At 57.7% G+C, this 27,762-nt stretch overlaps 1 protein-coding gene across 3 annotated transcripts in view; it reads right to left on the bottom strand.

Moving 5' to 3' along the window:
- PRDM15 (PR/SET domain 15) overlaps positions 1–27,762 on the bottom strand; it is a 110,323-nt gene that overhangs the window by 32,252 nt on the left and 50,309 nt on the right. For 2 of the 3 annotated variants that reach the window (XM_058296275.1, XM_058296276.2), the window contains exons 7-19: positions 22,621–22,845; positions 21,950–22,076; positions 20,309–20,490; positions 20,042–20,136; positions 19,169–19,256; positions 13,521–13,688; positions 12,043–12,140; positions 8,390–8,521; positions 6,900–7,034; positions 6,247–6,410; positions 5,238–5,317; positions 4,860–4,979; positions 1,014–1,145 (exon numbers count right to left, since the gene is read on the bottom strand). In XM_058296275.1, coding sequence (XP_058152258.1) covers positions 1,014–1,145; positions 4,860–4,979; positions 5,238–5,317; positions 6,247–6,410; positions 6,900–7,034; positions 8,390–8,521; positions 12,043–12,140; positions 13,521–13,688; positions 19,169–19,256; positions 20,042–20,136; positions 20,309–20,490; positions 21,950–22,076; positions 22,621–22,845 — 1,746 coding nt within the window. The remainder of the gene's footprint in view (positions 1–1,013; positions 1,146–4,859; positions 4,980–5,237; positions 5,318–6,246; positions 6,411–6,899; positions 7,035–8,389; positions 8,522–12,042; positions 12,141–13,520; positions 13,689–19,168; positions 19,257–20,041; positions 20,137–20,308; positions 20,491–21,949; positions 22,077–22,620; positions 22,846–27,762) is intronic. The other variant, XM_058296277.2, reaches the window with a different exon arrangement.

Raw genomic sequence — 27,762 nt, forward strand, 5'->3', positions numbered from 1 at the left:
TTGCTTTTCAGTTATTGTGTTAGTGTATGTAGTGAGTCTCATCTTAAAAGAGGATTACTACTAAGGCTGTCAGTTAAGGCTAAAATCGCATAGAACCAGCGTTTACTCTGAGCACCATTTAAATCACACATGAAGCCCAGTACTGTACTGTTTCTCCATGTGTCTAGCACTTCCAGTATTTCCTGCCAGTACTGGAAAAGAGCATATAGTTGATTACCAGAGGAAGTGAGTGAAAACTCGAAAAAATAATAAAGAAGGACAAATAATAATAAATATCCACATTCACACTATTCGGAAGTAGTAACTTAATATTTTGCTGTATTTGCTTTACTTCTTTTTTTAAAAAAAGACATAAAATATTAAGATGTAAATAAAGTTCCCTTTCACCAGTTTAAAAAAAAGTAAAGGCGGGGCCCCATGCGAGAGCTTGATTCAACAAGCCTGGGAAAAGCCCCCGGGGGCTTCAGATCAGCAAACCCCAGGACGCCCCCGGGGTCACACACAAAGAAGCGTCCAGTGCGGACATGAAGCCTCCGATCCCAGAAGCCCGGGGCGAGCCTGCAGGAGTGGGCTCAGTGTGGACGAGGCCAGCGCCACCCCGGCCACTGGATCGAAGGAGGCCTGAGAGGGTGCGGCCAACAGTGCCCGGTCACGACAAGGTTCTGGCCGCACTGGCCTCAGCCTTCCCTGGCCGCGGGGCCTCTGGAGCTCCCGGTGCCTCCAACCGTGAAGCGTGGGGCGGCCTCGCGCCACCTGCCCATGCTCGTCTGGTCACGTTCCTCGAGGGAACCGGTGCCTCCTGCCTAGCGCCCCGACGAAGCGGGCAGTGACCTGTGTTCCCAGCCTGACCAACGTGCCCGCCCTCTGCACGGGGGGCCCGGCAGGGCAGGGAGGTGGCTTCGGGGCACGCTGAGGCTGTCTGGGTGACGCAGCTCCTGGCCTCGCCTCCTGGGCTCGGCGGAGCCCGGCCGCCCGAGGACGCGGAAGCCCGCGGGCTGGTGCCGGGCACTCACCCGTGTGCCGCTTGTAGTGCTTGAGCATGTTGACCTTCTGCGCGAACTTGCGGTGGCACTCCTTGCACTCGTACTCCTTGATGCCCTTGTGCAGCTTCATGTGGTGGCGCAGCGCGTGCTTGGTCTTCATGCCTGCCGGACAGACGCACGTCAGCAGGGGACCCCGGGACCCCGCCCCGACGGTGCCCGGCCCCAGCGCCGAGGCCGGGGCGCAGCGCCAGACGGTGCCGCGCCCACGGCTGACCTCCACGGGCACGCGGTGACCGCAGCCGTCAGGGGTGTCCCATGACACCGGGGGGACGCAGAGGAACCAACAGACTGAGTCCAAGGACTGACAGCCCAGGCGTAACCAAGGGGAGAACAAGGCCACTGGATGCGGCCTCTGCCAGTCGGTGCACCTGCAGGTTAAGCTGACGCGTCCGTGAGGTGCGGAAAGAAGCTGAAGTCCTCAGCTCTGCCGCCCCTCCCTGGGCAGGGTCTGAACTGGCCCGGGAGGACCCGAGGACCGGCTGGAGCAGGGGGGTCTGCGGCCAGGCACGTCCCCTCCCTGGGTGCGCAGGGGCGGCCCACGCCCCAGGGCTCGCTGTGTGCCTGCTTCCCGGGGGAGCCCCGAGAGCTGGGCTGCTCATCGCCCAGACCCGGCCAGCAGGCAGCGGCGGCCACAGCTAACTGGCCGTCACCCCCGAAAGTCGTATTGCTGCTGGCCTCATGGGACGGGAAGGGCAGCCTCCCTGCCCCGTCAGCCCGCTGCCGCCACTGCCCACGGTGGCCGGGGGAGGCAGTCCCCTGCCCTTCCCATCTTCTCTGCGGGGCGCCCCTGAAACCCCTCTGCGTAGCTGAGGCAAAGGCGGGCGTCCCAGCACCTGGGACGAGCCGTGAGCGAGGTGGCACTGGGGAGCCACCAGGGGGAGCCAAAGGCCCCAACATGAAGCCGGGTGATCTTGCAGCCCAGAGAAAGAGCAGAGGTTCCTAAGCTACTGGGGCTACGAAAATTACACAGTCACAAAACGACAGAAGACACTGGAAAAACAGAAGGGTTCACCCCCCTCTCGAGCACCCCATTGCAGCCAGGGATAGGAACACTGACGTTCTTGCCATTTAAAAACAAAGTCCGCAAAGAAACCAATCACCCCATGGTGGAAATGGCTTAAAACTCCCTTTTTTAGGATTTTGATTCTGTCTCCCTCACATCTGCCAATTACCTGGAGGGGAAGTGGTGCTCTTAAAGACTTAGAATTTCCAAACCTGGACTGGGCACGGCCTTTTACGTCTGTAAACGTCAGGTTTCCTCCGTGGGCACAGAGCCTCTGGCCAAGACCAGCCCTGGCTCTGCAGCGGCGCGTGGCGTAATTGTGAGCAAGGTATTTTCTGGGCATCCTTGCTTGCTGCGGCCCTGCAGGGAAACCCACTGGCCGGTCCACAGCAGCCCCGTCCCGTCAGGTGAGCGCCTCTGTCCCGCTCCCACTATGGCCCCTACTCGGTCCTCGGGCGTCCAGGAAATCCACAAGCTGGTCCAGGACAGGTGACCACGCTCCCTGCCACATCCTGTGGAATGCGAGGAGACTGCCGGGAAACCCTAACACACGGGGTCCGGGGTCTGCCATACGAGGCTTTAAGAAAAAAGGAGGGCAAAATCGGTCCGGGTGTGGAAAGCCTCTGAAGACGCATTTTGAAGTAGAGAAAGAGCAGGGTATGTAGAAAAACACGCACACGCACGTGCCTGTGCGCCTGTGGTGGCAACACTAATAACTTGGTATTTTGGGAGGTAAATAGGGTGATCAAGGGATTAACAGCAGCATCTTCTTTAACGTATTCAGAATTCACAAAAGAGATCGTGAGACTAAGCACGTCGTAGGTTTCAAGTGTGACAGCGCCTCTGCATACCACTGCCTGGGGTCTACCCTCAGCCCTGCCTGTCTCTCCCTGGCACCCCAGCTGCATGGGGTCCAGGCCTCTGAGGGACCCAGGCCCGACTCCTCTGCCCACAGAAGGGGTGGCATTGCGTGGCTGCCGCTGCCCCACCCATCCCCACGTGGCTCTGAGCGGGACTCCTCCGGCCAGGTCCACCCTGCTTTTCAGAAATTTGACGTTTTGGGGGGAGCTGGAAAGGAGAGTATAGATGGAGGCGGGGTGGGGCTGCCAGCGAGACGGGGGCTGGAAAAACTCACGGCAGGGGGTGGGGGCTGCTGCAGCGCAGAGCGAGGCCCGGATGAGCGAGGCCTTGGCGCTCAGCGAGGTGGGACAGCGAAAGCCAGCGCCAGGATCGCTGAGGCATGCACAGAAAGGCCTGGGAATGTTCGTGAGAAGCACAGTAGTGAAGGTCTGAGGTGGGAATAAATTAGCTTCTTACCTATCCATTTGGATTATTCAAGATAGATCAAGATAGATTTTTTTTTGGCTAGGTCCGTGTGCTACTTTTTCAGTAAAACAATCTACATGCTGTCTTTGTGCAAAGTTATTTTGGAAGATGGGCAAGAAGCTGCTGCCTGCTTTTACCTCTGGAGAAAGGGCCTGGGGTTCTGGGGTGAGGGCAAAGGGCAAGTACATTTCATGCTTTTCCGTGCAGTTGGGGTTTTAAGGCTTTTACATGTCAGGTTATTTTTAGAATGCTGATTGGAGTTATCGAGAGAGTGGAATTACAGGCGTTTTTGTTTTCTTCACGCTTGCTGTTTTATCTTTAAAAATAAAATAAAGGGGAAAAAACTATGTAATATAAAATTCAAAAACCCCTAAGTGGCAAAGCAGATGGATTTGATTCGTGCCTTGTTTGAAGGAGGACACCCCTGTAGCTCCCAGGACAGATGGAGCTGGCTGTCACTTGAAAGGAGGATCCCTGCTCCATGGTTTAAAGCTTTTTCTTTAACAGGAAACAGTCAAAATTTCAGCATGGACAGGGATTATCTTTTTTTAGCCCTTACTTCATTTACTGGCGTGGGATATTTTACCAACAGATTCATTATTATTTGACTCGGCTCACGTTATCACGGCAAAGCGCCTGGGCTGTGGGAAAGGCGCCTTCGACGTGCGGCGGACGCCAGCAGTTCATCAGGAATTCCACCTGCCGTCACGCCGTGGGGACGCCTGGCCACGCGCCGGCCCGAAGCGCAGCACGGCCTTCACTTGCCCGCTTTTACAGCCACTTACCGGTGCCTGTGCGTACCATGCCTTTCACCTTTAGGACTACCTTACTTTTCTTCTAGATTCCTGGTTTCAACATTCAGCTCGCTTGTTTTTTTGTTTTCAAGGAAATGGTTTAAGTCAGTGGAGTTACCTCGGATATAGCCTTGGCAAAGCCCTTTGCAGCGTGACTTCCATGCTCTCATGTTTCCCTACAAAGAGTGGACCACAGCGCTGCCCGGGCTCTGGGGGTGGGTGGGCTGGACTGCTCTGGACTCGGCCTGGGTTCCCCGTTTCTGGCTGTGAGGCTGGGTGCCCGCACCTCCCGCCACACGCACCTGCCCCACCCCACCCTGGGGCCCACTCCTGCAGGCACAGCTGCTCCCTTCTCTTTACCATGGACCCACACTGCGCACCTGCTCCCCCTTCCCCTGGGGCCCACGCAGGTGCACTGCCCCCCTCGCCTCACACACCTGGGGCCCAAAGAGGCACACCTGCCTCCCCTCCCCCACACACACCTGGAGCCTGAGCAGCTACACCTGTCCCCCTCCCCCCACACACACACCTGGGGCCTCAGCAGGTGCACCTGCCCCCCCCCCCCCACACACACACCTAAGGCCCATGCAGGTGTACTGGCCTCTCCCTGCTCAGGGCTCATGTGGGTACACCTGCCGCCCCCTCCCCCTGGCCCTGCAGGGACGTCGCTGTGCCCCCTGTCCCTAGACAAACCTTTCCCGCACTCGGCACACAGGTACTCGCGGATGTTGTCGTGCACGCGCATGTGCTCCTTGAGCATGTCCTTGCGGGCAAAGGACTTCCCACACTGCTCGCAGGCATGGCTTTTCACACCTGGAAAAGAGGCACACCTTGACGGCTGCATTGTCCCCCACAGGGTGGCACCAAAGGTGCCGGCAGGGAGGGAGCCATAGCCGTCCCCATCGCCTCCTGGGACCATCCGGGGCGGCTGTGGCCACGGGCGGGAGCTGGAGAGGGGCCCGGCCAGGCGGGGCAAGACAGGGGGGTCCGGGGAAAGCAGCAGAGGCGAGCGGGGCTGTGCGGGGGCCCAGGGAGGCCCAGCCTCTCCACCCCCGGGGTCGTGTCCCCCACCTGTGTGGATGAGCTTGTGCCGCTCCAGGTTCCCGATGCTGTTGAAGATGCGCCCGCAGATCTCGCAGGGGTGGATGTACCTGGGGGCAGGGGCGAGGTTACCGCGGGGGAGGCGGCAGGGACGCAGAGACGGGGGAGGGCGACGACGCCCGAGTGCCCTTCCTGCCTGGCCCCGGGCAGCAGTGGCCGGCTGTGTGCGGGGACGGGCGGCACCAGAACCGCATACAGGTGGGGCTGCTCCGCGCGGCTCTGGAGCAGGCGCGACCAGGCTGTTCATTCTAAAACGCGGCCCCCGCAGGCTGTGAGTCCTCAGAAAACCGTGACGGGTGGCAGTGAGGACAGAGATAGACAGAGCCCAGGTGATGAGCGGCTTCCCAAGACCTGGCCACATGACCAAGGCAAGAGCCGAGGCCCTGCTCTCTGCAAGGACCGCACCCCCGGCCTGGCCTGCCCTCTAAGGACCGCGCCCCCGGCCTGGCCTGCCCTCTGAGGACCGCGCCCCCGGCCTGGCCTGCCCTCTGAGGACCACGCCCCCGGCCTGGCCTGCCCTCTGAGGACCGCGCCCCCGGCCTGGCCTGCCCTCTGAGGACCACGCCCCCCGCCTGGCCTGCCCTCTGAGGACCGCGCCCCCGGGCTGGCCTGCTGTGAGGACCACGCCCCCGGCCTGGCCTGCCCTCTGAGGACCGCGCCCCCGGCCTGGCCTGCCCTCTGAGGACCGCGCCCCCCGCCTGGCCTGCCCTCTGAGGACCGCGCCCCTCGCCTGGCCTGCCCTCTGAGGACCGCGCCCCCGGCCTGGCCTGCCCTCTGAGGACCGCGCCCCCGGCCTGGCCTGCCCTCTGAGGACCGCGCCCCCGGCCTGGCCTGCCCTCTGAGGACCGTGCCCCCGGCCTGCCCTGCTCTCTGCGAGGACCGTGTCCCCCAGCCTGGCCTGCTGCGAGGACCGTGTCCCCCGGCCTGCCCAGCTACGAGGACCGCGCCCCCAGCCTCCCAAATCCCCGCGAGGCCTCACTTCTGCACGTTGGGGTCCGGCAGGTTCTCCCTGTGGATGACCATGTGGGCGTGGTAGGTGGCCTTGAGGGCGAAGCGCCGGTTGCAGGTGCTGCAGCCGTAGCCCTTCTCCTTGTGCACCTCCAGGATGTGCTTGAGGTACTCCTTCCCCCGGCCGAAGGTGAGCTGGGGGCCAGACAGGACGGACCCTTAAACGCTGCCATGGAGGACGGGAGTGCAGCCGTGGCCATTGCTGTCACCCTCGACCAAGCTGCCCCGGGATGCCCTGTGCGCCCAAAGGGCCCGGTCACGGCACGCTGGCACCCAGCCCTCGCTGAGGCAGGCCCAAGCGGCGTGTGGCGAGGGCTCGGGCTTTTCCCGGAGCTCCGAGCCCCCCCGAGGGCCCCTTCCGGCCTCCCTTCTTGAGGCCGCTGCCCACGCACAGGGCAGGCCTGGTGGGCTCGGGGCCTGGGGGGAGAAGGGGGAGAGGGGAGGGCCTGGCTCACGGCCCGCTCGGCTCCCGTCCTGCGCAGACGTGCCGGCCAGGCTTGGAGCATGCGGCTCGTGCGGCGGTGGCCCCGTGACATGGGCCCGGCTGTCGGGGCACGGCTGTGCTGTGGGGTCCGGCAGCCCCGCAGTCATGAACCCCGGCCCCGACCAGGACGGTGGAGCTACCTGGCACCTTTTGCAGCTATACTTGTGGGGCTCCGAGTCGGCGCTCTCGTCGGAATTGTCGTCGTTCTCCTCGGAGGAGATGCCGATCTTGCCGATGAACTCCTCCCGCTGGTGGTCGTCCATGAGCGCGATGTCCTGGAAAACAGCCCCGAGTTCTGCTTTCAAGTCGGGGAGGTGGCGCTCTCCTCGGCCACCGACGCCACAGCGGCAACGAGGAGCCTGCCTGGCAGGGGCCAGCGGAGGCTTGGCGGTGCAGGCGGCTGGCCCCAGCTCCGCCCTGCGTCCTCGTCGCCCGGCTCCGGCTGGCATTCAGACCCAGGCCCCAGGTCCTCAGCCGCGTCTGCGGGACCCTCTCCCGCTGTCCCTGGTGGTAAAACCGCCGGGCGGCCGCGGGACTCAGATTCCGCAGCTGCCGGAACTGAGCGTCAGGGCGGGATTCCACAGAGGGGGGTGGTGGGGGCAGTGACGGCAGCAGGAGCCCGCGCCCCGCGTGCCTGGCTCCCAGCCTGGCTCAGGGCCGCCGGCACTCAGGGCCGCCTAACGTGCCCCAGCTCCCCAGGCCTCGCCATGGTGCCTGACGACCTGGGGCTGGCACGTCCCTGCGGCCCTGCTCGAATCTCCCTCTGAAGAAGACACAAGGGATGCTTCTTTGATACTCACTCTAGGGGGTGGGGGGTGGGCTGGGCCAGAAGCTGGGGGAGGCAGCGTTCCTGTGCCGACGGCCCCTCCTGGGATGGTGGGGCCTCCTGCCCCGGTGGTTCCTCCCGACACCTGGCACCTGACTCCTGGCAGCACAGGCTGACGGGGCCCAGCTCTGGCCCAGTTTTCTATTTAAGCAAAACTCAGGGCTCCTCTGGGAAGTTTCACTATTGTTCTTTTCCTCCCCCTTCCAAGGCACAGGCATTTCCACAGAGGCCTGTGCCTTCGGCTGAACGCCTGCCTCACAAGGACATGAGCGGACGTGAGGCTTGGACATGTGCTGTTCTGATCACCACACCCCAGCTGTGTGGTTGCCTGAGCTGGCAGCGGCCTTGGGCTGTGGGCGCCAGGACCTGCCTCACCTCGAAGTGGACGTGGCCCTGAGCCTCCCCTCGAAGTGCAAGTGGCTCGAGCCTCACCTTGAAGTGGACGTGGCCCTGAGCCACCCCTAAAGTGGAAGTGGCTTGAGTCTCACCTCGAAGTGGATGTGGCCCTGAGCCACCCCTAAAGTGGAAGTGGCTTGAGTCTCACCTCAAAGTGGATGTGGCCCTGAGTATCACCTCGAAGTGAACGTGGCCCTAAGTCTCACCTTGAAGTGGACGTGGCCCTGAGTCTCACCTTGAAGTGGACGTGGCCCTGAGTCTCTCTTGAAATGGACGTGGCCCTCTCACCTTGAAGTGGATGTGGCCTCTAAACCACACCTTGAAGTGGACGTGGCCCCTGAGCCTCACCTTGAAGTAAACGTGGCTCCTAAGACTCACCTTGAAGGGGACACAACCCCTAAGTCTCACCTTGAAGTGGACGTGGATGTGGTCCCTGAGCACGTCCACGCGGAAGAACCTGCGCCCGCAGATCTCGCAGGTGTACTTCTTGTCACCGTGGGTCAGCAGGTGCTTGTTCATGTTGCTCCTGCAGGAGAACACCTGGGCAGAGGGGCCGGGACGCGGTCAGGGGACGAGAAGGTCCTCACTGCCCCGCCTCACGTGACGGACCTGAACTACGCATGGAGACGCCAGAACGCCACGCAGCCTTGTCCCAACCTTACGTCCTGACGGCACCTCCAGGTCTGAGAGAGAACGGTCACTTGCCGCCAGACTCGTTACACTTTCCCAGTCATTTAAACACTTGCTTAGATTTTCGTAGGGAAATAATGATTTTCTAGTTCTCCCTATGAAAGGTAGTTCAAGAGAGCTCCATTTTAGTTCATTTACACGTTTCACTGGGATGGAAGTAACTCACGGAAACGCCTGGCATTTCCTGAAGGGCGCCAGTGGCCGAGGGTCACGCCTCGGATTGCGATACTGAGTTCGACGCACCGTCCCATCACCTCTCCCGTGTCTTGAGACTGCCGGCCTGGAGTGAGGGGGTCGGTTCATGCGCTCGCTCAGTAGTGGCTACTGGGGGCCACATACACCCACCCCTGGAGGGGGCTGGGACCCTCGTTCACAGACGGGCACGGCCAGGGGCCCACCAGCAGGGCTCGGAGGACGAGGCGGCTGCAGGGGCCAGCCAGGTGTGGGGCCGCTCCGCAGGGCCTGTGTCTCCATCTGGATGGCCAGTCCCACGGCCTGTGGACCTGGGAGTGGTCTCCTCGAGCTCACCTGGCCACACACATCCTCAGTGGAGCAGAAGATGCAAGATGGGGGAAAGGAAATAAGTTCCAAGGAACAGAAGGTGAATGCTTTCATAGCAAAGTTTTCAAGATTTTGACAGAAAGTTTGAGGACTTTTGAACATCTGCAAGGAAGACGGCGCTGCAGCCACTACCGGGGGCTGCGCCGAGCTCCTGCGCAGGGCTAAGGCGAGCCAGCGCCGGCAGCCACGAGACCACAGCTACAGGCGCAGGGCAGGCGGCTGCACCAAGGAGCGGAAGACGAGTGGTTTCTGGAGAGGGACGGGGCACAGGTGTCAACTAACTCCTTTGTGTCTCCCAGCAGGCTACATCGAGGACAGAAAGCACTGGAAACAGCAGGGAACTCAGTTTTTAAAACATGCGCACTGTTTTACTCCCCGTGCAGACTCATGATAACCAGTCCACGAACGTCTCTAAGAACAGAACGCGTTTCGGCGCACAGGGCCAGGTGGCTTCGCACATCTGCTCTCAATGGTGCTCCCCGAGAAGCAGAAGTGAGCAGGTGGGCAGGCCCGGAACGTGTGGTGGGATGGCCTAGAATGTAGGGTGAGCCTGTGTGAGACGCGTGGTGGGACAAGCCAAGGCGTGTGGGACGGCCAGAATGAGCAGTGGGAGGGCATGGAACGCCCAATGGGCCACCCAGGAACACATGGCAGGATTCCACAGAACATGCAGTGGGAAGGCCTGGAACACGTGGTGGGATTCCACGGAACATGCAGTGGGAAGGCCTGGACCACGTGGTGGGATTCCACGGAGCACACCATGGGATGGCCCGGAACACGTGGTGGGATTCCATGGAACATGTGATGGGAAGGCCTGGACCATGTGGTGGGATTCCACGGAGCACACCATGGGATGGCCCGGAACACGTGGTGGGATTCCATGGAACATGTGGTGGGAAGGCCCAGAACACGTGGTGGGATTCCACGGAGCACACAGTGGGAAGGCCCGGAACACGTGGTGGGATTCTACGGAGCACAGAGGGGGGTGGCCCGGAACCCAAGGACACAGGCACAGCCTGTCCATGCTGCCCCGCCCGGGCGTCACCCTGCAGCGGCCCCTTTCCCCTGTGCCACTGGCACGCCCCGGCTGCTCTGGAGCGCAAGGCCCGTGCGATCTGCTTCACCAGGCCTCCTCGGGCGCCTGCCAGCCCCAAGCTGCTCCCCTGGTTGGAGCCCCAGCACCGCCCACAGGCTCCATCCCCCTGCTGACTGACTTGCTTTGTGGGGTGAAAAAATGAGGGCTTCCCACATAAACACAGCTTTCCCTTTCTGCTGGAAGAGGTCAGAGCTGGCACCACAGCAGGCAGCAGAGGGGGCCTGAGCTCTCCAGCCACTGGCTCCGGGGGTGGCAGGGTCTGTGGCGTCATCCCCAGGCCCCAGCAGCGTGTGTGGACGGGAAGCATGGCTGACGGAGCAGCAACGTGCCCAACGTGCCCCCGGGGACGCGCCAGCCGCCCTCACGCGGCAGCTCCAGAAGCCACCTGGGCCACGTGCTCCGAGCACACCCAGAGCCCCCCTTGGGGTCTGCCAGCTCCGGTGCCCGCCTGGGCAGACCCCAGCCCTCTGTGAACGCAGCGGGCCTCCCACAAACACGCATCCTGGGAGCGAGAAGTGACCGCATTTTCTGACAGGAGCAAGGCGTGCGTACAAAAGAGCGGCCCCGTTTGCATGTGGCCATCTGACCTGGCCGCAAAGGCAGTGCCCCGCTGGCGCAGGTGGTGCCGAGGGCTCTCCCTTGCCGGGCAGCGCACCGTCCAGGTGCCAAGGATCCGGCAGCTGTGTGGAGGACCCAGCCCTCCCTGGACTCTGCGCCAACAGCTGACCCGCCCGCCTTGGTGCTCTCAATGCAGTTTGCGCCTGAGGACGGCGTCAGAGCGTGCCAGGACCGGGAGTTGAGTTCAAAGGCCACAGAGCCAGTGTGCCCGCCGTCGGGGCAGCAAGCACCCCTCCTCAGCCCGCTGTGCCCCACTGCCCCCGACGCCAGCATGGGCAGGGAAGCGGGGTGCTGGAGGCGCGGCCCACAGGGAAGGCTCCGTGGGTGACAGTCTGGAGCTTTCTGTGGCCCCCAGGCAGATCCTGTCCTTGGGGCTTCCGTTCCGGTGGACGTGGGGCCTTTTAGGGTCCCAGCAGGGGCCTCTGCCTGGCCTCAGGGAGGCGGGACCCAGGGCGGGTCAGGGCCCCTCGCTGGAGACCTTTATAAACGGAGGACTGAGAGCAGAGACTCGCAGAGAGAGGGACGCTGAGACGGAGAAGGCCTAGAGGCCGAGAGAGGCCCCCGAGGCTGGAGACTGGACCCCACGGACACGGAGGCCCGAGGAGGCCCAGAGAAGAGGGGGCACTGAGCCATGTGCCCGGGCGCCCACAGCCAAGCTCGGGGGCCAGGAGGCCCGGAGAAGCCTGGGGGAGAGGTTCAGACCAGAGGGCTGCCCCGTGCCCACCGCGTAGCAGGGGCCGGGACCGCCAGCGCTGACCTCGGTGAGGCGGCCTCTCCGACAACGCCCTGATTTGGACACTTTCACCTCAGAGCTCCAAAGCTCTTAGCCTACAAATTCCCGTGTCTGGTAATGTTGCTCTCAGCGGCCTTTAGCCAACTAAGACACCTGGAAAAGCGGAGTTCCACCTCTGCAGACCCGTCTTAATCGCGGAAAAGAGCAAAACGACGATGGCGTGTGATGGAGAGACGCGTCAGATTGACACGTGTCTCTCTTTATGCTAAAACTCTCGCCCTCGGTAGTCTAGGTGTAAAGCCGAGTCTGAACCTAATAACCCATTCTACGCGGGTGATCCTGAAACCAGGAGCAGAGCGTTACCTTGCCACACACAGGGCACCCGGAAGGCTCCTTCTTGTAGCGGACCAAGTTCTCGCTGCCGGCCTCCAGGTCTTCTCTCTTCACCCGCCTCACTCCTACTGTCCAGGGCCACCAAGCGAGAGAGGAAACAGACACGGACCTGTGAACGCGTGGACTTCTAATTTCAGCTCAGCAGTCATGGGGGGCAGGCTGAGGAGGGCAGGCTTATGCACAGCAGCGGGACAAGTATGCGTATAAGTGACGCCACCTGCACAGCATTCGGCACCAGCAACTACTGTGGCTCCTGCACCACCTTCCAGACGGGCCGAGAGCGGAGGGGAAGGAGGGAGGCTACGCCAGCGCATGCAAGTTGGTGGCGGTTTCTGCCATCAGAACACCAGGGCTCCGGGCATCTAAAATTCTACAGTGTGGAAGAGGTAGAAGGGCTGGGGAAGGTAACTGTGCTCAATCCAAAGGCTCAAGGCAGAGTTATGGTCCTCTTAGGTAGTTGTTGAAAAAGCAAAGTACAAAAAATTATACACGATGTGAACCATCTTGTTCTAGAAGAAGGTGTGATGATGTGTGTACGTGTGGTTTTGTGTTCTGTACATGTTCTCCGTGCTTTATGCACAGCTTTCTCATCTGACATTCTAGTCGACAAGCAGATACTGGTAATGCTTTCAAAAATGATTTTTCCATTGGCCATCACAGAGGAGGAGCTTTTAGAGTCAAAACCAGGATTACCAGATGAAAACACTAATTTTAAAAAGGATTTGTTGGAGCAGAAAATCACGACTGCTTCTAGAGCAGGATCTTTCAAAAGGCCTCCCCAGAGGGGCTTGGGAGGCCGCGGTGGGTGAGCATGTTGGTGGCACAGGCGGCCGTCAGGCGCCACTGCCCCTGCATGGGCAGCCGCGGCCATGCTCCACTCCGCGGCGAGACCCCACCTGGGGAGTGCGGGCCCCCAGCCCACAGCGCGTTCCCACCTCTACCCCATTCCTGCCCCACTGCTGCCTCACCCTTCCCCAGCTCAGCCGACCCTGGGGCTCCCCTCTCGCACTGGGCACCTCCCAGAGCCATGGGCGGGCGGTAGGTCAGCACGCGCCCCCGGGAGACGCTGAGTACAAGGAACGAGCGGGGGCCACTCTGAGCGGCCCACCCACAGACCCACCCAGGACATTCTCTACTGTGCACGTGGCGGAAAGCACACGGCATACAGCACTTCATGGTGTGTTTTTCCTACTTTTTGTCACACCCGAAGCTTTTTCTTTCACCGTCTTGGAAACTCTGAAAAACGCCTGTAACGGCCACGTAACACTGAGCCCTGCAGACACTCCAGGTTCCCATGCCTGTCCCTGCCGAGGGACCTTCTGCACGTTTCCGACTCTGCTGACACCCCGTTCAGTTAAAGTCCGTCCGTGCCGCGGGGCTGGCGCCCGGAAGCCGCGACCCAAGGCTCCCGGAGGAGGCAGCCAGTGGCCCTCGCTGGCGGGACTCACCCTCCATGTGCCGGCGCTGGTGGTCCAGCATGACGTCCTTGCGGTAGAACATTTTGTTGCAGACCTCACAGGCGAACTTCTTGTCCCCATGCTTCTTCTTGTGTTTGGAAAGGTTACTGTTGGTGGAGAAGAATCTGAAACACATCTCACATTGGAACGTCTTGTCATCTGTCCAGAAAGCAAACAGACAGGCCCCTTCAGGTGAAAGAACGTTCGGCACCGGGCAACCACGCAGGCTGGGAAGGACGGGCGGGAGCCACGCGGCGAGGGGGAGCTGCGTCCGGTGGCCGGCGCCTGCCCCACAACGTGCTTCACAGGGAACGACAGTCAGGCTGCCTGAGGAGCCGCGAGCGGGTGGTCACCACTCAGCGCCACCGTCGTCACCGAGCCACGCTGCCCTTCGCCCCCACCCACGTTGACTGGGAAGGCGCCCTTCATTTAAGAAAAGCGAATATGTAAAAAGATTATTGCTGTGGAAGGGAAAAGGTTTTATGTTGAATATGTGGGAGTACTGTATATTGTATATGTGAATTACTGTGATCTGAAACTCTTGTGAAGATAAGCTTAATAATTAGAAAAAAGAAAGGAAAAGGATGGGGTGTAGACACTGAGGAAAAGACGGAAGAAGATGCCTTGTCAATTTGCATACAGGGCAACACTTATTGCAGTGATGGAGGGTAAAACATCAAAAACAAAGCTTTTTCATTTTTTAATTTTTTGATACCACAATTTATTTTTACCTTAATTTTTCCAAGTTAATAGGTATTCTATATCTAACCTTTAAATTCATCGCTATATTGCATTTTACTAATAAGGAAAACTGGCAATATATTGGGCTTCACTTTTCAGGAGGTTTTGGATCACAGAGAGTTTCAACAATGACAGCGGAGGAATACTGGTATGGGATGTTATTGACAGGGGACACATGGTTGGCAGGGAGTTCTATAGCGCATATATCCAGTGTACATAAAAATGTTTGGATATTTTCATAGTGAATACAATTAAAAACAACAATTGAGGGAGTGCTGAGTTCCTAGCCAGGGGAGCTCTTATCACAGTCCCTAAAGGAACAGCAGCAATCCCCCAAATACAACGGCAAAGACAAAAAAAGAATGAAGGTCCAACAATGAGCCCTTGATATTAATGACTATGCTTGTGAGCCTGTACACCTGAAATAAGAACAAGGCCTAGAGCTGCAGGGTGCCTAAGAGTTACCTCCTGAGAGCCTCTGTGTTGCTCAAATGTGTCCATCTCGAAGCCAAACTCAGCATGTCAATGTGTTGCCTTCTCCCCCAGCGTGGGACATGACTCCCGGGGATGAGCCTCCCTGGCGCCGAGGGATTACTACCAAGTACCAGCTGATGATGTAACTAGAAAATGACCTTGAATACAAGGGTCAACTTGGACCAGCAGAATATCTCAGTCTACATATAATACCAGGAGTTAAAAATGCTTTTTCACCTGAATCAAGGGGGAAACGGAAAGGACAAATGAGTTTATATGGCTATGAGTCTTCAAAAAAGAGCCAGGAGGTTATCAGAGGGGTCGCCCTTATGCACACCTCAGCAGAGTCCCAGAGACAGATAAAATAGATACAACCCCAGGTATTGGTTCTTGTGAGGGCTACAGAGACCCACAGGTTCTATGGTCATGGCAGATCGAGTTCAATGCCATGTCAGTTGGCCCTTCTTTGGAATTTGTGTATCTGTGTGATGGAGCTGGACTCAGATGTGATCTTTTTTCACAAGCCTTTCCTGTTACATTTACCAGAGCTGTAGTTGGTGCTGGGGTTTAATATATATCCAGAGGATCTGAATCTCTGGACTGACCATATGATAGCCAGGCCCTGTGCCTCAACAGACTTCAGCTCCTACACTCTGGCTTATTGGACTTACCCCACTCAGCCAACATGGAGTTGAAGAAAGTCAACCACCACACCACTGAGCCAAGAATGGCTACAACTGAAAGCAGGAGGATTGCATCCAGCATACAGGTGGAATCTAAGCCCCCTCCTGATATAGATGTGGAGTGGACACAACCAATCCAAGGTCCACAGGATGGAGGAATAGAATATGGATTAGAGTGGACTTAATGATATTCTGTTCATGAACTATTGTGATTAGTAATCAAAGAAAATGTGGCATTGGTGTGGAGAAAGTGGCCATGGTGGCTGCTGGGTGTGGGGAATGGGAGGAAGAGATGAGATGTGGGGGCGTTTTCGGGACTTGGAGTTGTCCTGGGTGGTGCTGCAGGGACAGTTACTGGACATTGTATGTCCTCCCATGGCCCACTGGGTGGAAGGTGGGAGAGTATGGGCTATGATGTGGACCATTGACCATGAGTGCAGCAGTGTTCAGAGATGTATTCACCAAATGCAATGAATGTCTCATGATGATGGAGGAGTTTGTTGCTGCGGGGGTAGGTGTGGGGTGAGGGGGGTGGGGGGTATATGGGACCTCATATTTTCTGAATGTAATAAAAAAATAATAAATAAATTTTTTAAAAAAAGGTTCAAACCTGAAAAAAAAAAAAAAAAGCCGCCCAAGCCCAAACTGGCGCTAGTCCCTCCCGTCCCTCCAATACGACACGGCCGCCCGCCACTCCCCAGTCCTCCCGCCCCGACTGCTCAGCGCCCACTCCCTGCACCCTGCCTGGCTCCTGTACCCGCCCCTCACTCTGTCATCGTGCTCCCCACCCCCCACCCCCTCCACGCCCTCCACGTACATGGATGAGTCCCTTCCTGGCAGGACTCGGGCCCCAGAAGGGACGCCCCAGGCCCGCCACCTCCTCCTGCAGCACCGCCGCCCGGAGGCCCTTGACCTCGCCCCGGGCCAGCCTGTGTCCGGCCGAGCCACCCTCTCCTTTCCTTTCCCCAGGCCCAGGCGCGTGACCAGGGGAGTGGAGTGTCCACCCTTCCAGGCCGTGTGCCTCCTTGCGTGCCTCTGCCCACCACAGACCCAGCAAGCGTGACAACTACATAAACCCACATGCGCAGCCATGGAGAAGGCACCACTTCCCAAGGTGACCGCCCTCCCAACCACCCCATGGCACCGCCTGGGGACGGGCAAGGACCCGGGTTCCGCTGACCCGTGGGGTGGGGTGGGCCCTGCAGGAGCTGAGCAGCACTGCCGGCCCCCACACGCCGGGGCTGGTGCAGCACCAGAAACCTCCCAGGTGCTGCCCACCTCCAAGGGCGACCCCACCCCAGCTGAGAGCCGCAGAGGGGCTGGACGGTGGGGGCTGCAGGACAGCAGGGCTGAGGCCAGGGGTGCCAACGTGCCCGCAGCGCCAGACCCCTGCCCTGGGCACAGCACGGGCGTCATGCTGATGCTGACCCCTGGCTGGCGCTGCCAGCTAACCTCCAGTGGGGAGCAGCTCCTCGTTCTCCCCTCGCAGCCCCCTCTCAGCGCAGGGCCTGGGGTCCCCCTCCACGGGGCCACATGCTGCCTGAACGGCCGAGACCTCCAGGTCAATGGTTCTCACAGCTCATTCCAGAACTTCTGGTCTCGTGGTAGTGAGGGAAGCAGCCCCTAATAACCGGGCGTTTTCTCCAACTTTCCTCAGGGTGAGTTCTTAGGAATGGGACCACGGGCCAGGCACGGCCACCTGCTGCCTGCAGCTGTCCCCAGACCCACCTGGGGAACACAGGGGAGCTGCCCTACGGCCGCCGTGGGCGCTGCGGGGGCATTTTCTCTCTCACAAGCCCCCTGGTACTGTGTGGGGAGAGGCCGCTTCAAAACTCTGTCCCAAGTCGAGGGCGGCCTTTGCCAGGGAGCAGAGCCGCGAGCAGAGCTGGCAGGGGCCAGCCGCCACGCCGCAGCACGGCTTTCCAGCCATGGTGCCCGGGGGTGGCTGGCTCGTGACCAGAGAGACGTGGTCCCAGCAAGCCGTCCCCACTGCGGTCTGCTGACGCGGAGGCCCGGGTCTGCCTTTCTTTGGGATCTAGGGACGGGCTGGCTCGCAGGGTCCCCGCAGACATGGGGAGTGGGCTTCCGGGGGCCGGACGTGCACCCCTGCAGGTCTCACGCACAGTTTTACGGTCAAGGGGAGGTGGGCGCTTGCAGCGTGACATCGTGACCTGTCACAGCCCAGGGGGCGCGAGAACAGGCCCGCTGAGTACGGCCTGCACAATTTGAAGCTTCGCCCACAAAATCTCGCCTTAACGATCTGAGGACAGCACACGTTCTCTCATGCTCCACACCGTGAAAAGTACATCGCCACACAAGTAAGACAGTACGGAAGCACGCCTTTCATTTCTCCCTCTAAGATTTCTAGCCTTGGAAATGAGAGCATCTTAGGATAAGAGAAATTGCATTCACTGCACCGCTGCTCCGTAATTACGTCATTAACAGAGGTCAAGTCTGACTTAAGGGAGTTTTAATCGACATGTCGCAAAAGGCTGCTTTGGCTTCTTTTTATTACTTTCTGGCCCAAGGGTCCAGAGAAACGGTTCAGCGTGGAAGGAGCGCAATTTCTCCCTCCGCCTCAGGGTCACGTGCCCAGGCGCCATTTACAGCTGTGAAGCCAGGGCGGAGGTGGGCGCCACCCCGACCGCGTCACCAAAGAGAGGGGAGTCCTGCCCGGCTGGCGGGATGGGAGTGCTGGGGAACCCCCCACACTTCCGGGGATTGCTGCGAGAGGAGGGCTTAGAACACGGCCGACACTGGCAGGCTGCCGGAAGGTTCCGGAAGCCGCTCGGCGCCTTGGCACCGCCCTCAGGAGCCGCTAGGGCTCAGGTGAAGGGACGCCCAGCTCTGCGCTCGGGGAGGCCGCCGTGGGGATCAGGGCGCTGCAGACAGAGGAGAAGGCCGCAGTTTCCAGGAGGAGCCCGGACAGAAGGGACAGACAAACGGAACCAGAGTCCCTGAGACACCGCGGAGGCCGGTGCCGGCGGAGGCTGGGCAGGTGGCTCCCACGGCCCAGTGAGGGGTGGCTCTCGGGGAGGCGCAGGGCAGCCGGCAGCACCCTGACGGGAACTGGTGAGCGGGGTGCGGGGGTGGGGCGTGCCCGGGGCTTCAGGGGGCGAGTGCAGTGCTAAGCGGGCGTGTGGGCAGGTGGGGGCGAACCCTGGGCTGTGGTGGCTGCGGGGGCTGGCCGACGAGCACAGGGACGCGAGAGCACGCGCAGCTGGCAGGACTCGGCCGCTGCCTGGGGCCGGGCCATGGCCCCGTCCCGTGCCCCCTGGCGGCACTGGCCTCCTGGAGCAGGCCCAGAACAAGACGGGTCCGTGCCAGGCAGCGGCAGCGTCCAGTCCTGGGCCGGCCAGCCCAGGGCAAGAGGAAGGCTAAGGGGTGAGAGCCTGGCCTGGGCCCGGGCGCCTCCTGAGGCCGCTACCTCTGCCGTGCCCTTCACTGCCACGCGGGTCTAGAACGCGTGCTCTGCCCGCTGTTCCACCAGGAGGGAAACCCCCGCTTCTCCATGGTCCTGGCTTCAGGCGAAGGCTAACAGGAGCCAGAAAAGAACCCCCTGCGGGGGGCTTCCACCTGCGTCTCTTAAAAGAAATAAGCCCGGGCGGCGACACGCACAGCGCGTGTTAGAGGGAGGCTGCTGGCTCCTAAACCGCCTGGGTCCCCGGGGCCCAGCGACTCCCTGCAGCTCTCGGCCACAGGGGCGGGGAGCAGAGGGCGGCCGGGGCGCCGCCGCCTCACCTGTGCGGCAGTTGTGGAACTCCAGCGCGCTCTCCATGCGGAAGGCCTTCTCGCACGTGCCACACCGGTGTCTGTACTCGCCGTCCACCTGGAGCCGCGGCAGGGAACAGAGCGGGCGCGGCGCCCAGCTGAGGGCCCCGGAGCAGGGCGCTGCACCCGTCCCCACCGCCCTCTCCTCCCACCCAGCTGCCCGAGGTGAACCCCACCCCAGACCACTGCACCCCGAATGCCACCCCTGTGAGCTCTGGACCCCTCCCCATGGCTTGTCTGCACCCGGTCGGCCAGGGCGGACTCAGGGCCCAGTGCCCGTGTCCACGGCTGCACCGGAGGGCAGCGCTCAGCCTCCCTCTGCTCTGCCCAGATAAGAATCCCACCGAACCAGCAAGAGGCCCCTGCCCGTCGCCCACCCCATGCCCACCACCCTCCTCATGCCTGTCGCCCTCCTCGTCCCTGCCCCACCCTGAGCCTGCTGCCCTCCTCGTGCCCGCTGCCCTCCTCGTGCCCGCCCTCGTGCCCGCCGCCCTCCTCGTGCCTGCCACCCCACCTCGTGCCCACCGCCCTCCTCGTGCCTGAGCTCGTGCCCACCACCCCTCCTCATGCACGCTGCCCTCCTCGTGCCCGCCGCCCCCCCTCATGCGTGCCGCCCTCCTCGTGCCAGCCCTTGTGCATGCCGCCCTCCTCGTGCTCACCACCCCACCTCGTGCCAGCCCTCGTGCCCGCCGCCCTCCTGGTGCCCACCACCCCAACACGTGCCCACCGCCCTCCTCGTGCCCGCCCTCGTGCCCACCGCCCTCCTCGTGCCCGCCCTCGTGCCCGCCGCCCTCCTCGTGCCCGCTCTCGTGCCCGCCGCCCTCCTCGTGCCCGCCGTGCTACCTCGTTCCTGCTGTGCTTGTAGGAAACGTGCTGCTTCAGGCTCTCCTTGCGGCTGAACAGCTTCGCGCACTCCTCGCATTTGAACAGCTTGTCCCCTGAGGGGTCAACGCGCGCCGAGCAGCGTCAGTGCTGGGCGCTTCAGCGCGTGTCCTCCGCACCGCTGACGGGGACGCTTTCCTGGCAGGGCCGCAGAGCCCTCTCGCCCCCCACGCTGCATGCGGCCCGCGGCCCCCCACGGCCACCCCGGCGCCGGCGGCGGGGACTCACCGTGCGAGCGCACGTGCCGGCTCAGGTTGCTGCTGTTCTGGAAGACCTTGCTGCAGATGCTGCACTGGTACACCCGCCTGTGCTCGCCCAGCTGCCGGACGAGCTTCCGCCGGACGCCGTGCCTGCCCGACAGCAGCAGGCTCCTCTTGAGGGCGATGGAGCTGCTCGGAGGATGGCTGAACCTGCCGGGGCACGGGCCAGCTGGTGAGGGACCGGGGCACACGCGCCAGGGCGGCCGTCTCAGAGAGAGGCTGCCAGCACCTCCTGGCTGGTCTTTTTTTTTTTAAATATATATGAAGATTTATTTTATTTCTCTCCCCTTCCCCCCCAGTTGTCTGCTCTCTGTGTCCATTTGCTGTGTGTTCTTCTCTGTCCACTTGTATTCTTGTCAGCGGCACCGGGAATCTGTGTCTCTTTTTGTTGCGTCATCTTGCTGCGTCAGCTCTCCCTGTGTGCAGCGCCACTCCTGGGTGGGCTGCGCTTTTTTCCCACAGGGCAGCTCTCCTGGTGGGGTGCACTCCTTGCAAGTGCAGCTCCTCCCCTACATGGGGACACCCCTGCGTGGCATGGCACTCCTTGTGTGTGGCAGCACTATGCATGGGCCAGCTCTACGCATGGGCCAGCTCACCACACAGGCCAGGAAGCCCTGAGGATTGAACCCTGGACCTCCCATGTGGTAGACGGATGCTCTATCAGTTGAGCCACACCACTTTCCATCCTTGCTGGTCTTGAGGCTTGAGAGAAAGTAGGGATATGCCCTGGCATCACCCCTTCATTTCAGGGGTATTTTGAGGGGAGAGACACCTAGAACACATAATGGCTACCTCCTCCTTGTTTCTCTAATAGCCACGTCTCTTCTTGCACTTGAACTCTGGCTACCAGGAAGCTCTGAGCTCACTTTGTGCCTCAACCAGTGTAATTGTATTTCTCTGCTGTTTCTCTTGCTCGGTCTCCACACTCTATTTTATATTTCCCCCGAGCCTGATTTTTAAAACTTTTTCTCCATGTTTTCATCATAAGCCACCTGAAAATCTCTGGGCAATAGGATTAAGTATAAACAAATAGGTAACATTACGTTATTTGTGACGTGAATTTGGTCTGTTCTCAGTATTTCCTGAAGTTCCCCAACTTTATAAGACCAGGAACCTCTTCTTTTTATTGTAGTAACAATTATACAACTCAAAACTCCCCATTTTAACCGCATTCAAGTACATCAACCAGTAGCATTAATTACATTCCCAATTTTGGGACCAGGTATATCTTGAAAACATTAAGAAGCACTCCAAAAAGGGCTGGGGAAAAATTACCACCAGCTTACTCAGCTTCAGGTCAAAATTTAGTCAAGAGCGACAATTGAAACACGGAAGTATCTTCCTTGCACCCATCAAAAGAATGGGAGAACAGAGACCAAGGTGCTCCGTGGCCTGAAATCTAAATATGAGCCTGTTGCGGGCGTGGGCACGCTGCTGCACGCCCGCCTTCCACACCCCGCTGCTCCCAAGCCCCTCGCGCTGGCAGCACGGGCGCCGGAGCACATCCCTCCCAGGAGGCCTTGCCGTCCGCAGGCGCCCTCCCTCCCGACAGGGCCGGGCTGGCACCGCCTGGCGGCAGAACGGCCCGGAACGCTGGGCCAGGACTTACTTGGGAGCGGCGCTGACGTCGGCCGTGGTGGCCAGCCGCCCCAGAACCAGCTCCACGATGCGCTCGTCGGGCGCCGCGCCCGGGGGCTCGTCCTGGGGCACTTCCGCCACCATCTCTGCCACTTGCTCTATGCAAAGGAGATGCAGCCAGGTCACCACGGGGCAGGGCCGGGGCGCCACCCGACCACAGGGCAGGGCCGGGGAGCAAGAGCCCGGGCGAGGTTTAGGCTTAGACAGGGAAAAGCAGCGGGCGGTGCTTCGGAGCCCACACATTAAACTGTCTACAGGGGGAAACAAGATTTTATTCTTAACTCAAAGCTGGGGTTAAAATTTGTGATGCTTTTTTAAAACCACAGCAGGTTTAATGTCATTTCAATCCCTCGTCATACCAGCCAAAAGCCCTGTGGATATACAGCACAATCTTAGAGTTAATTTAGTTTGATAGAGATGTAGAAATATTAGTTTTTATAACTAGATGTATCACCTTGAACGTGCTTAAAACATCGATTCTATGAGCGCTGAGAGAGGAGGAGGAGGGAGACGCGCCGCCCTCGTGGCCTCTCTGGGCTGAGCTTTCCCCCCCCCCCAGCGAGGCCGTGCGGCCTCAGGTCCCTTCCCAGAACCTCTCAGACCTCGGGGCCAGGAAGCGATGGCCTCCCCGCCGGCCCTCACCTGCAGGCTCCTTGTCTTCGGCGATGACTAAGGGAAGCTCGGCTTTGGAGGCTTTGGGTTTGCGGCCCCTTCGAGGCTTTTTCTTCTGCTCTTTGGTGGCAGTGACGCTGTCGGGAACGGCGGGGGCCTCCACCGGGGGCACGTCGCGCTCCTTCTCGGGCAGCGCCTCACTCTGGCTGGCTGGAAGGGCGCTCTTGGCGTGTTCCAGGTGGCCCAGCAGGTGCTCTGCGAGGAGAGAGGAGCAATTACAGGATGGCGGGGAGGAAGCAGAAATGAAGGGAGCCTGCGGCAGGCCCCCTCCTCCCCTTACCCCTCGCCGGCTGCAATTAATTAACTAGGGTTTTTATTTTTATTTATTTCTCCCCCCCTCATTGTTTGTTATTGCTGTCTGCTCTATATGTCTGTTCGTTGTGTGCTTGTCTTCTTTTTAGGAGGCACCGGGATCTCCAATGTGGGAGGGAGATGCCCAATCACTTGAGCGACCTCCGCTCCCTGTTTGTTGAGTCTCTCATTGTGTTTTCCTCATTATGTCTCTTTGTTGCATCATCTCACTTCATCATCTTGCTACATCATCTCGTTGCGTCAGCTTACTACATCAGGCCATTGGGTCAGCTCACCATACCGTCCCCACATGTCAGCTTGCTGTCTTGCTTGTCTTCCTTAGGAGGCACAGGGGAACTGAACCTGGGACCTCCCATGTGGTAGGCAGGCACCCAACTGCTTGAGCCACATCCACTTCCCTTAGGGTTTTGATTCTGTGTGGTAATACTGTCTTCTTCATATAGGTAGGTAAACTTTAATTCCATTGCTTCAGAAAATGAAAGCATTTCCATGCCACAAACCACAGCTACTATGTTAAAAGGGAAATTAGGTGATAAAAGTTCACTGTGAATACATTTTTGTAATAAAGAGAAGTACATATACACATCATATACATCTGTGCACAAAGAAAAAACGTTGGAAAGACAGATCAAAAGGCTCACCTGCTTCCCTCTCTAAATGGTGAGATTACAGGGATTTTTATTTCCTCCTTTTAGCTTACCTATATTTTCTAATTTTTTTTCCACAATGAATACATACTACAATTAGTTAAAAATGTAGCCTCTAAAAAGCTTTGGTAATGGATGGTGGTGACAGAAGCACAACACTGTAAATATAATTAACAATGAATTACACATCTGAATGTGGTTAAAAGGGGAAATTTTAGGTTACACATATGGTACTAGACTAAATATTAAAAACAAAAGCCATAGGATTGTACAAACAGTGAACCCTAAAGTAAACCATGGATGAGAGCTAAAGCACAATGACAGGAAAATCCTCTCACCAGTGGTAACAAATGTACCACACTACACAAGGCGCTAATAACTGAGAGTAGATGAGAACTCTGTATATTCTGCATGATTTTTCGGTAAACCTAAAACTTCTCTTAAAAAAGAGAGAGAAACACTGAGCCAGTTTCTTCTAGCTTCTTAAAGCCATTTTCAGACCTGCATGCAAGTCTGCCTTTTTCTCCCCAGAAAGCCTCATTATATAAGGGAAAAAAAAGTAGCCTCTAAAGGGAGATATTAAGAAATATTCAATTCATGATAAATAGACTTTTCTTTAAAAAAAATTTGTGTAAAAGTAAAAAGCTTTGCTTTATTTCCAACTGAAGAAAGCCTCAGGACCTCCCAAGCAGAGATAACTGAAAGAAATGCAGGAACCGGAGGCAGGGACGGGGCACGGAGCTCAGGAATGGAAAGCTCCCCAAAGGAAGGGGGCACGGCTCAGGCAAGACGGCCCACAGAGCAGCAGGCCGGGGAGCGGGTCGTGACCGCGGGACAACAACGGCTAAAGCAGCAGGTGACAGAAGGCACCATTGTGCAAACTTGGGCCAAGGAATGAGTCTGCCTATTGCCAAGCTCACCTGATTCAAGTCAGGCATTAAAACTTAAGTGTGCGCCAGCTCCTTGTTTATCCAATATTTAGAGGCACTGTGTTAGGTCTGTGCCTGCAAGGAGCTAGGTCTAGTGACGGAAACAAAATGTAAAAGCAAATACAATATAATGCAACGCATGTTCCAGGAGACTTTTGGCAGTGTGGCGATGGAGGAGCCCATCTGCCTGGAGACACCTGGGGAGGCCAGATGAAATAGACCTCCCCCACCCCCAGCTTCCAAGAAAGAAAGGAAGATTCCAGGGTGCCAGACATGCGAGACTTAAAGCCTGAGAAGAAAAACACAACCGACGCTGAGGCTCCCTGAGACTGGGCTCTGGGGCATTCACCCACGCAGCTTCGAGTCCACACAGAGGCCCAGAAGCTGCGCTCCTCACGTAAGCCAGGACTGTGGCGGAGCTCTTCCAGGATCCGCTGGTGCAGGAAGGAATTGGAAAGCTGCTGCTGAGGCCTCAGAGACCAGAGGCCACTCAGGGACTCCCTGGAGAAACTGAAGCCCCCAGCCAGGGCCACATTCACAGGCTCAAGCTAAAACAAACCAAAAAACCAAAAGGAAAACTGTAGCCAATATTGGTTTTAGACCCATGAAACCCCTGGGGGAAGAGCCAAAAGAGCAACATGAAACCACTTATACCAAGAGTTCCACAATCCGGGGTACACAAAAGGACCGCCCTGAGGGTGGGAAAGAAGGAAGAAGCTCTGCCAAAGATTTCCCCAAAACAATAATAAACAAAAAAAAAACCAACCAAGAAAACCATTTGCAATTAGTGTGTCTGCAGACACAAATAACAGGAAGATGAGTATTCCAAGATAATAAGAGCGAGTTGGGGAAATAACTGGGAAAAAATGCACTTAAATGAGTAAAGAAGGATGAAAACACATACGGAAAGGCTAGGATAAAATAAAAAATAACAAGCAGATATGGGAAATAACCAAAATGGAACTTCTATAAAAAGGAAAATAAAGAGGGAAGCAGATGTGGCTCAGGCAATTGCGCTCCCACCTACCACATGGGAGGTCGTGCTCAATTTCCAGTGCCTCCGAAAGAAGGCAGTGAGCTGGTGTGATGGGCTGGCGGCAAGCTGGCACAACAAGATGACGCAACAAGAGACACAAGAAGAGAAATATAATGAGAGGTACAACAAAGCAAGGAGCAGAGGTTCCTGGTGCCTCCCAAAGAAAAAGAGCGAGACAGCAAGCTGAAGTGATGGGCAGGTGCAGCAAGCTGACACAACAAGATGATGAAACAAGAGACACAAGAAGAAAAGAACCATAATGAGAGACACAACAAAGTGATTAGTCACCTCCCTCTCACACAGGAGGTCCAAGGTTCAGTTTCTGGTGCCTCCTAAAGAAACAAGGGGGAGCAGACGTGGCTCAACTGAAAGAGCATCTGCCTATCATGTGGAGGGTCCAGAGTTCAATACTCAGGGTCTCCTGACCCATGTGATGAGCTGGCCCACGTGCAGTGCTGCTGTGTGCAAGGAGTGCTGTGCCATGCAGGGGTGCCGCCGCGTAAGGGTGCCCCATGTGCAAGGAGTGCACCCTGTGAGGAGAGGGACCCCGCATGAAAAAGTGCAGCCTGCCCAGGAGTGGCGCCACACACACGGAGTGCTGACACAGCAACATGATGCAACAAAAAAGAGACACAGATTCCCAGTGCCACTGACAATGCAAGCAGACACAGAAGAACACACAGTGAATGGACACAGAGAGCAGGCAGCGGGGTGGAGGGGGGGAAGGGAGAGAAATAAATAAAAATAAATCTTTAAAAACAAACAAACAGAGAAACAAGGAAGACAAACAGACACAGCAAGTACAGAAAGAGGAGAGCTGCCATTGTGACCCTGCCATGTAAGAGAGAGGACTCCAGGATCAACTACAGTGGCAGAAAGAGAAACCCTGACAGGCTGAGAAAGAGGCCAGGGGCTAGAATCAGGAGACCAAACTAAGCTCAAGCAATGAGACCCCCAAGAGGCTAGGCCCATGGAGCTGCTGGAAGTTGAAAGAGACAGGCTGAGGAAGAAGAGATGAGCCACAGGCCTGAAGGCCCAGAGCTGAGCTCAGGGGGAAAGTGAGCCTGGAGAAGAAAGCAGAGATCTGCTACCTTGCCATGTGGCAGGAGTCCAGGAGTGACAGAAGCTGACCTTTGGTGAGACAGAATCTGAGGATGCCTTGATTTGGACATTTTCACAGCCTTAGAACTGAAAACTTTTACCCTAATAATTCCCTTTATAAATCCAACCATCTCTTGTATATTGTACTGGCAACCTTAAGCAAACTAAAACAATAAACATAAGGGAAAGACCACATGACAAAGATAAGTGTAAAAAAAGATTCTTCAAAGCAGATGGTGGAGTAGGCAGCTCCAAGCTCTGTCCCTGCACAGAAACATTGGAAAACAAGCAGAACTGTCATAACCAAATTTGTCAGACTCTAGAAAACAATCAAAGATTTACAGCAACAAAGAGAACGCTTAATCAAGGAAAAGTCTACTTAAAACCAGAAATTGCTATCAAAACACTAAATGAACAAAAACTAAAGACACAAACTTCAGTGACCGCACATGACAATAAATACAGTCTTTATATTTAAAAAAATGTTTGGGAAAAAAAAATCACTAAACAAATGGACTACTAGAGCAGTCAACAATCACAAACAGCAAGTCCTGGGGAAAGGGAAGAACCTGATTTTCAGAGTTACATTATAATATTCAAATACACAGTTTTCAACAACAACAAATCACAAGGCAAACAAAGAAAGAGGAAAGCATGGCCCATTCAAAATAACAAAATAAAGCAAGAGAAACTATTCTTGAGGAAGCACAAACATTAGATTTCCTATACAAATTCTTTAAAAGGAGTTTTTAAAAAAATAAGCTCAAAGAGTGATTGCAAATTATGAACAAAGAATTAAAGGAAATTGAAAAAACAATGTATGAACAAAACAGGAATAACAATAAAGAGATAGAAATTATAAAAAGTAACCACATTTACTGGGAGCAGATTTGGCTCAACTGATAGAGCATCTGCCTACCATATGGGTGATGCAGGGTTCAAACCCAGGGCCTCCTGATCCATGAGGTGAGCTGGCCCATGAGCGGTGCTGATGCGTGCAAGGAGTGCTATGCCATGCAGGGGTGTCCCCCGCCTAGGGGTGCCCCACGTGCAAGGAGTGCACCCCACAAGGAGAGCCACCCCATGT

This window comes from Dasypus novemcinctus, chromosome 4 (assembly GCF_030445035.2).
Source record: "Dasypus novemcinctus isolate mDasNov1 chromosome 4, mDasNov1.1.hap2, whole genome shotgun sequence".
NCBI classification, from domain to species: domain Eukaryota; kingdom Metazoa; phylum Chordata; class Mammalia; order Cingulata; family Dasypodidae; genus Dasypus; species Dasypus novemcinctus.